We start from the raw sequence: 9,313 nt of genomic DNA, 5'->3' as shown, positions 1-9,313 counted from the left end.
TGCTCACACCCACACAGTGTCAATTTCAACATGTTATAATAAATGATCTGTGGGGTATTTTGAGCTAAAACTTCAAATATGTACTCTGGGGACACCAAAGATTTATTTTACATCTTGTGAAATGTCCCCTTTAACACATAAAAACTTTCAAGGAATGTAGATTTGTTTTTGTTAACTGGGAAGTAAATCACAAAGCTCAAGTATGAAACTAAATTCACTAAAAACACAGTCAACTTTTTCTGCATGTCTCAACAACACTGTTTGTGTAAAACGTCACACATCAGATTGTTTACGTGAGTAACGATGTCTGATACATTTCCATCAGGACCCGGAACTGCCCGTGCAGGCTACATCAGCTTCATGTGTCTGATGTGTCTGAAAGACTTTCAGCAACGCGTCACCGAGGTCGGTCATAGTCGATTATGCATGTATTTATATATCATGCCTTTAAAGTGTGTTTGACTGTAAACCCTTTATAAAGTTAATGTCGGGTATTTGTATTGATTTCAGATTCACATCTCATGGCTTTGGGTCTGATCGGTGTCCTCGCGCTCTCCGGTGCGGTGCTTATGTGCGCGCTCGCGGCGTTTCTTTCTTTCAAAAGACGCGCTTTGCGATGCTTCAATCAGCCGCCGCAGAGAAACTGGTTATTGGGACACATGGGATTGATGAGTTAACCTGTTAATCTGAAACAGATCACAACTATTAACCAAAGTACTTTATATTACTATCTAAAGTCATTACTGTGTCATGCATTATCTTTATATTATCATCATTATATTGTGTCTGTTTGTTTTTGTGAATGCATTATTGGGCTTGTGATGTATTTTGGATTTGAATGTGTTACTTTTGGTTGAGTTTGGTTGTTTTATTATTGTTCGTGTGATAATAAGTATGATGTTTTGGGTGTGTAACATTAGTAAAGGTTATCATGTCATCACAGGACATTAGGCAACAACATTTCTTAAAGTTTTAGTGTAGTTCACGTGAGCTTCACTGTCATTCCGCTATGAAGACATACAGAAGAAACACATTTTGTGTCTCATAGATGAAACACATTTAACATGAATGTACACAAAGCTACCCTGCTGAAAGAAAGAGTCATCAAAAAAATTAAATACTTCAAACATAAAGTATAACTACTACTGTAGATCTAAACTTTAACCTAAAAGTTCGATAAAAATTAAAAGTGCCTTTTCATATACTTAAAGTAAACAGTGGGGGAAGTCTGTGGGGAGACACTTCCCTAAAATGGGTAAAAGTCTTTTGTAAAGCCTTTGTGTCGTCATTCATGCCTTTGTGTCTGTCATTTGGCAGTCAAAGCAGATCAACTGGTTCAGATTATATGCTAAACTGTTCATTAGCTGTAAAAATTACTAAATTTAACCTCTTAAAGGGACAGTTCACCCAAAATGGTACAAACCTGTATAAATCTCTTTGTTCTGCTTAACACAAAGGAAGATATTTAAGCAATTGAACCAAACTGTTATTTGTAACCAAATGTAACCAAACTGACAAGTGGCTATAGTCGCCGTTTAAACGCTTTGGTGTGCACGCACCCTTAAAGGAATATTCCATTTTCTTAAAAGAAAAATCCAGATAATTTACTCACCACCATGTCATCCAAAATGTTGATGTCTTTCTTTGTTCAGTCGAGAAGAAATTATGTTTTTTTTAGAAAAACATTGCAGGATTTTTCTCATTTTAATGGACTTTAATAGAGCCCAACATTTAATACATAACTCAACACTTAACAGTTTTTTTCAACAGAGTTTCAAAGGACTATAAACAATCCCAAACGAGACATAAGGGTCTTATCTAGCAAAACGATTGTCATTTTTGACAAGAAAAATAACAAAAATACCCTTTTAAAGCACAACTTCTCGTCTGGATCCGATCCAGCGCGACCTAACGTAAATGCGTAGTGACGTAGGGAGGTCACGTGTTACATATATAAAACGCACATTTGCGGACCATTGTAAACAATAAACTGACACAAAGACATTAATTAGTATCAGTTGACATACAACAATGTAGGAACGGTCCTCTTTCAACACACTTGTAAACACTGGGGCGGAGTTTCGCGTTCGTCCTCTGTGACCTCTTGACGTCATGACGTATTGCGTGGGGTCACGCTGGCGCATCACGACCGGATCTAGACGAGAAGTTGTGCTTTAAAAGTGTATACTTGTCATTTCTATTGTCAAAAATGACAATTGTTTCGCTAGATAAGACCCTTATGCCTCGCTTGGGATCGTTTGTAGTCCTTTGAAACTCCGTTGAAAAAAACTGTTAAGTGAGTCAAGCATTAAATGTTGGGCTCCACCAAAGTCCATCAAAATGAGAAAAATCCTGCAATGCTTTCCCCAAAAAACATAACCTCCTCTCGACTGAACAAAGAAAGACATCAACACTCTGGATGACATGGTGGTGAGTAAATTATCTGGATTTTTCTTTTAAGAAAATAGACTAATCTTTTAAGGTTAGTCTTAGACTAAAACACATGTTTGAGCTGTCTCAATTCAAAACAACTTGCATTGACAGATCCATTGATTTAAAATATGCAAGTACCATTGATTTGTCTCAAGATACACCAGTAATGTCTTATTATAAGTCATGTTTAGCTAAGCCTCTCTGTGAAACCAGGCCCATGAGTGTTATTTTGTATTTTTGCACTGACAAATACGAAAGCAAAGTTTAAAGATATTTTTCTCAGTTATGCTGTGAGCAAAATGATCAAGACAAAGACACTGGAGATTAGTAATCTTATGTTTAAACTAGCACACCACTGTATTATTATTGAAGTATAACTGAAGTGTAACATATGTGCTAGTGCAGAATACTTGTACATGTATGCAAATCTTCTTTTTGCATAAAGTACACAAATGAATTTAACTGGAACAGACCCAATCAGACTAAAAAAGTAACAATCACTATGTGAATATGTAGCATAGTGCTGATTGAGAAATAGTAGACAGTATACAGTGTGCACTACTGAGTGTGTTAATATTTCATTCCCAACATCATTCAGGGTGAGTTTAGTACAGTATCTTTTTGAGTCAGTGCCAAACAGATGTAATCTAATGTGAAAAGAGATAACATCTAGACGTGTGTGCTAAAGAGCAAAGCAGAAACAGAAGAAGGGGTTTCACAAGATGAACACTTAAACCTCACGTCAAGTTTTAAAGCCACATCTTCAACTTTAATGCTGATCTGTGTGTGTTTCAGATGGGTCATAATGAAGAAGGACTGCAGGCCGTTGATGAATTAATCAAGCGTTATGTCCATTCTTGTGCGTGGTATCTGGGTCCTTTCTACACTATGGTTCGTCTTTTCCACCCAGACTATGTGAAATCTCTTTTGACAGCCTCGGGTGAGAAACACACAGAACGCACCACACACACAAACATGTATTCATTTATTCAGCAGATACTCACAGCAGCTCACAGTAACACAACAAGTCTCACAAAGTTCAATCTAGAACAGATACAGAGATCACAACGAATAAACACTGGAGAATACAGTGTGAAGAGTGCAAAAAAAAGTTTCAGTATCATATGACAAAACCACCAGTGTGTTAAATGATCGTCTGATTTCTGTACTAAATTTCAATAAAATTCTTCCAACAGCTTCCATTACATTCAAAGACAGGATCTTTTATGGCTTCATGAAGCCCTGGCTGGGTATGTCATGTCCATACATGCTTACACCTGCATCCAAATACAATACTATGTTTGTCCTAAACAGGAATTAAGATAAAAAATAGGCATGTGCTTACTTTACTCTACATACTGAAGTGCACAGTAGACATAAAGTGTGTACTGTATGTAGTGTATTAAGAACTTCCTCTGTGTACTACAGGTCAGTCGCTTCTGCTCCAGAACGGTCAGGAGTGGTTGCGCCATCGCCGACTTCTGACTTCAGCTTTTCATTTCGACATCCTTAAAAAATATGTGCATGTATTCAACCAATCCACAAACAAATTGCACGTATGTCAAACACACACACACACACACACACACACACACACACACACCACTTACTGCTATCACTTACTGTATGTGACACTGACACAAGCATTGAAGGTTAAAGCCACTGTGTTAATAGACTGCTTCCTAACCCACTGCTGCTGATGATAACTATATCTGATGATAACAGTGTCAGCCACACGCGCACACACATGCACATACACACACAGTCAAAAACACACACTTACAAACATGCACCCACACACGCACGTACACACACATAGTCAAAAACACACACACACACACACACGCACGCACACACACGCACACACTCACAGACACATACACACACTCAGTCAAAAACACACACTTAGAAACACACACCCCACACATGCATACAATCAAAAACACATACAAACACACAAATATCTGCTGACCCAGCAAAAGAAATAATTGTATAACATGCAGGATTCATTAAATGTCAGATGACTTTCTTCAAGCAGTATTTAGATTTGTTTTGAATGAGTAATCTCAAAGATCTGGTAGAAATACACTTAAACCAGGAGTCTCCAACCTTTGTGTGAGTAAGGGCTACCACAATGGATAAAATAATCTAGAGGGCCACTTTTTACAGTTTTTTCCAGACGCTAGGACACATTTCTCAATACTTAGGTCACTTTTGCAAAACTCTTCATACAGTTCTCCTAACAAACTTTCAGCTTTCACATTCAAAATGACTACAACTACTAAAACACTTTACAGTTTTTTTTTTAAATTCGCTTTGGTCCTATTTTCACAAGTAAGGTGTACATTTTCAAAACTCTTAGTACACAAATTCAAACTGATCACACTTGTAACACAGCTAGTCATTCTTTCAAATCCTGATGTGATGCTTTTAGTAAGTGGCACATGTTTTCAGTCAACATAATCACTTTTATTGTAATATGTAATGAGAACATTTGGTTTAATCACTGAAACACAACGGTATCATCTTCTTTCAGTTTAATACTTTTAACAATCACTTCATCCAACAGCAAACAATGCAACATACATGTTTTCAATTAATATGCTACAGTACTATAAAATACACATTACACAGTTTCACATTAGGCAATACACTTACATTACTTACATAATCTATCATTTCCAAAATATCCATCCTATGTGTAATCAAGTGAAGGATCAATGAAGACATCCTCTACAATCATTTGGACAAATTCGTTTTTATTTTTCAGATATAATAGTATGTTCTCAAAATCCATATACTGTATATTGCTGAAATGAAAATCTATACGTTTACCAAATGGTTCAGTGATTAACCATTAAGATCAGTTGGATTAAGTGCTGGTAAAATGTATTTACGCAAATGAGATGAGAAGCATATCAAAAGTATTGTGAGCATTGCATTGTGAAAGACAATTACTTCATATGAAAGATATTTCTTTGATGACACAATGATTAAGTTTGGTGAAAAAGTGAATGTATAATTTTGAAGTCAATTGGACATGTGATTACTATTTGATGATCTGCTTTGAGTTTTGTACTAACAGTTGTGAGGTTTTACCAAATACTACCAAAGCGAATAAAGAAAACTAGAATACAATATTCTTTGGCAGGCAAATCACAGACTCCATGGGCAACATTTTGGAGACCACTGGGTTAAACTTTACAAAGATCAACTAATCTCATCCTGTTTACATGAGAGCCATCTACAGTCATCACAGCAACATCAGTTTAGAGTCTGAAACAGATGTGTGTGTTTGTTGTTAAGTAGTTAGTTAGTCACGTGTCTTGTGTGTTCAGGATAAATGGCGACACCTGCTGGCCGCTGGACAGAACGACATTGACATGTTTGAGCACATGAGCTCAATGACTCTGGACAGTTTGCTGAAATGCATCTTCAGCTGTGACAGTCAGTGTTCAGGGTGAGGACTTCTCTTTACTCTCCATAAGAAAACACACACGTCTCACCTCTGCCCGTCTCTCTCTCTGTCAGAAAGCCCAGTGAATACATCACAGCTATTTTAGAGCTCTCCATGCTGGTGGTTAAGAGGCAACATTATCTTCCTTACCACTGGGACTGGCTATACTGGCGCTCCGAACAGGGACGGTCTTTCCGCAGGGCTTGTGACATCGTACACGGCTTCACTGCTAATATTGTGAGAGAACGACGACTCCAACTTGACCAGCAGGGACACGGAAAGAGCCACTCGGAAAACCTGGAATACACCGGAGAGTACAAGAAAAAAGACACAGATTTTATAGACTTACTGCTGTTGTCAAAGGCAAGTGACAGATTTTACTATATATTTATATATAGTTGACCAACATGATCTCACAAAGTTCCGTGGGATAGTCACGGAATTTTGTGCTCATTTTTCCGTGGCATTCTCACGGATCTCCGCATTTTTCCATGGCCCTGCTACGGACTGTCTTTTTCCGTGGCATTCTCACGGATTGGTTACCCAACTGCTTTTTCCTATTTTCAAACCATTTTCGCTTCGGTTTAGGGTTAGATTTGGTGTTTGCGTTAGTATGTCACTTTAACTATTGGTTTATACTATTTTTGGATTTATTCTTTTATATTTTCTAAACTTTAAACAATTGTTGCCTGGCGTTGGGGTTAGAGTTGGGTTTGCGTAGGGATTTCATTTCATGTAAATCTAACCCTAAACCAAAGCGAAAATGGTAAGAAAATAGGACAAAACAGTTGAGTAACCAATCTGTGAGAATGCCACGTAAAAAGACAGTCCGTAGCAGGGCCACAGAAAAATGCGGAGATCCGTGAGAATGCCACGGAAAAATTAGCACAAAATTCCGTGACTATGCCACGGAGATTTGTGAGATCAGGTTGAGTTAACTGAGGGTTTTTAACCTAGACCAGTTAACATTGAAACAGACAGGTAAGTGACTGACAGGTGTGATGAATGTAATGTTATCACGCACAGGATGAGAACGGTGATGGACTCACAAATGAAGAGATTCAGGCACACGCTGATATGTTCATGTTTGCAGGTGAGTGAAGATCCTCCATGTGTTGTGTTGGTTTGTTTGTGTGTGAATGATGTTGTGTAACATCACTGCTGTCTGGACACCTCAGGTCACGACACCACAGCCAGTGCGCTCTCCTGGATCTTCTACAACCTGGCCATGAATCAGGAGTATCAGGAACGCTGTCGTGCTGAAGTCACATCGCTGCTGCAGGACAGAGACACAGATGACATCACCTGGTCAGACATCATCATCTCATTGAAATGACATTAATAGATTTTGTTAAGAGTGTATGTTAATAGCTATGAATGGTTGCAGGGATGACCTCAGTCAGCTTAAATTCACCACCATGTGCATTAAGGAGAGTTTAAGGCTTCACCCACCTGTTCTGGCACTGACCCGATACTTTTCACAGGACATGAAGATGCCAGAAGACCGCCTCATTCCGCAGGGTATTCATAAACACACGTCGTATAACACTGTAAAGTATGTCTGAGGTGAATTAAATGTTTATACTGTGATATTTTTCCATCTGCAGGATGTCTGTGCTTGATAAGTATTTATGGTATTCATCATAACCCTGTTGTCTGGAGCAATCCTGAGGTAAGACTCATTAATGTTCTGATCCACACTGAATCACATGAGAACGTCACGTATGATCTCTCTCTTCAGGTGTTTGACCCGATGCGCTTTGATCTACAGAAGCCAAAGGAAAGATCACCTCATGCTTTTATACCATTCTCTGCAGGACCCAGGTACATATTATGCCATAATTAATACAAACTCTTTATTACTTAAAAACTCATTGACATAAAAGATCAAAAGAGGTAACAGACGATGTGTGTTAAAGGTGCCATAGAATGTGAAACGGTATTTACCTAGACGAATACTAAGAGTTGTGTACATGGTAATGACATATCATGAGACTCAAACACGATTGTTTCTTCCTTCTTATGTAAACCTCATGCATGCTAAATATATTTTGCTATATGCTACTTAATGCTATATGCTAGTTAACGCTGTATGCTAGCGTTTAGGCTAAAGTTCTACTATTGACGTTACAGTTACGTTTTGCAGGTCCATACTGAAAAAAAACAAACTTAGCACTCAGAAATGTCCATTAACAATCTCCAAACAATTGATTATTCCTCAAAATCTGATAGAGACTCAAACATAAGATCTGTTTAAATACACACAGAGCTACTGAAGGAGAAACAGCCAATCAGAGCAGAGCTCAACATTATTATTCATGACCCTTTCAAATAAGATAATAATAGACAATTTCATTCTAAAGACAAATCCTAGGGTTATAAATGGACATGAAAAACTGACTCTGGGTCATTTTTACACTTAATAAAGACACAAACGTTCTGTGTAGATGTGAGAAAATAATATAACAGATTATTACAATGCATTCTTTGGCACCTTTAATGTCAGATGTAAATGGAGATCTGTCTTGTCTTGTCCTGACACTTGATGAACTTTTAAAGAGTCATCTTGGTTTTACTCACCTATCAGATCCTTTCTCTTCTCTCACATCTGACCAATCACAGACAGTGTTTCTCTTCTATGTGTTTGCTAGGAACTGCATCGGTCAGAACTTTGCTATGTCAGAAATGAAGGTGGTGGTCGCTAAGACTCTGATAAGGTTCAGTATTCTGCCCGGACCCAAACCGGTTCGGCGTCTCTATAGACTGGTGATGAGAGCAGAAGGAGGACTGATTTTACATTTCAAACCTCTGTCCCAGGATCAGTAACCACCACCATGATATGGGAAAGAGGAGCGTCCACTTTACTGTCATTTATAATCGGTCTGACCGGAGTTTTTATAAAAGCATTAAATGATGTTTGCATACAAAAATATAATATTAGCTTGCTTGTTGATAGTAACTGTGTAGGTGTTCATGAAAATAAAACATTTTACAATATGACATAATAACTGTACAGGTGATGGGCACAGTACCTGTAAAGTCTAAATGATTTGTGCTTGTCATTTCATTTCATTACATTTCTGGTTTAATCTGTAAAAAATTAAAAAGAGTGAGAAAAACAATGTGCAGTTGTGTGTGAGACAAACCTGAGAAATGAAGTTTCATACAGATATTTTGGGTGGCAGATGGTCAACTGAGAAAATAGGGCACCAAATCATAATTTTGTAAAAAAAAACATTTTAAGTTTGTTACAGTGTAAAATGCTGGATCAGTGTTTAAATCTTAATTAAAACGCTTTACAGGAACGGCTTGTAGTCAAAATACAGGAAAATATTCATAAGGATATCTATTTTTCGGGATTATTATTAGATCAAACTGGTTTCATTTTAACAAGCAGAAGTCCAGGAATGCAGTAACTGCAAT

The 9,313-nt window shown here is 37.7% G+C and overlaps 1 protein-coding gene across 1 annotated transcript; it reads left to right on the top strand.

Moving 5' to 3' along the window:
- The first annotated feature begins 246 nt into the window (after positions 1 to 246).
- cyp4f3 (cytochrome P450, family 4, subfamily F, polypeptide 3) lies at positions 247 to 8,936 on the top strand. The gene is made up of 13 exons (XM_073867273.1): positions 247 to 405; positions 511 to 671; positions 3,232 to 3,373; positions 3,630 to 3,683; positions 3,862 to 3,989; positions 5,772 to 5,893; positions 5,965 to 6,253; positions 6,917 to 6,983; positions 7,069 to 7,198; positions 7,278 to 7,411; positions 7,498 to 7,562; positions 7,632 to 7,714; positions 8,542 to 8,936. Exons 2-13 carry the CDS (start codon positions 522 to 524, stop codon positions 8,714 to 8,716), a joined length of 1,539 nt encoding a protein of 512 aa, XP_073723374.1. The 5' UTR covers positions 247 to 405; positions 511 to 521; the 3' UTR covers positions 8,717 to 8,936.
- The last annotated feature ends 377 nt before the right edge of the window (positions 8,937 to 9,313 follow it).

The sequence above is a fragment of the Misgurnus anguillicaudatus genome, chromosome 4 (genome assembly GCF_027580225.2).
Source record: "Misgurnus anguillicaudatus chromosome 4, ASM2758022v2, whole genome shotgun sequence".
Lineage (NCBI taxonomy): Eukaryota > Metazoa > Chordata > Actinopteri > Cypriniformes > Cobitidae > Misgurnus > Misgurnus anguillicaudatus.
Note: the sequence above shows the minus strand (reverse complement) of the source record. Positions and strands in the feature narration are given on the sequence as shown.

Coding starts and splice junctions, on each gene's coding strand:
- cyp4f3 (XM_073867273.1), top strand. CDS start 522: ATGGCTTTGGGTCTGATCGGTGTCCTCGCGCTCTCCGGTGCGGTGCTT. Junction 672..3,231: donor TGGGACACATGGGATTGATG/AGTTAACCTGTT, acceptor GTGTTTCAGATG/GGTCATAATGAAGAAGGACT. Junction 6,254..6,916: donor ACTTACTGCTGTTGTCAAAG/GCAAGTGACAGA, acceptor TATCACGCACAG/GATGAGAACGGTGATGGACT.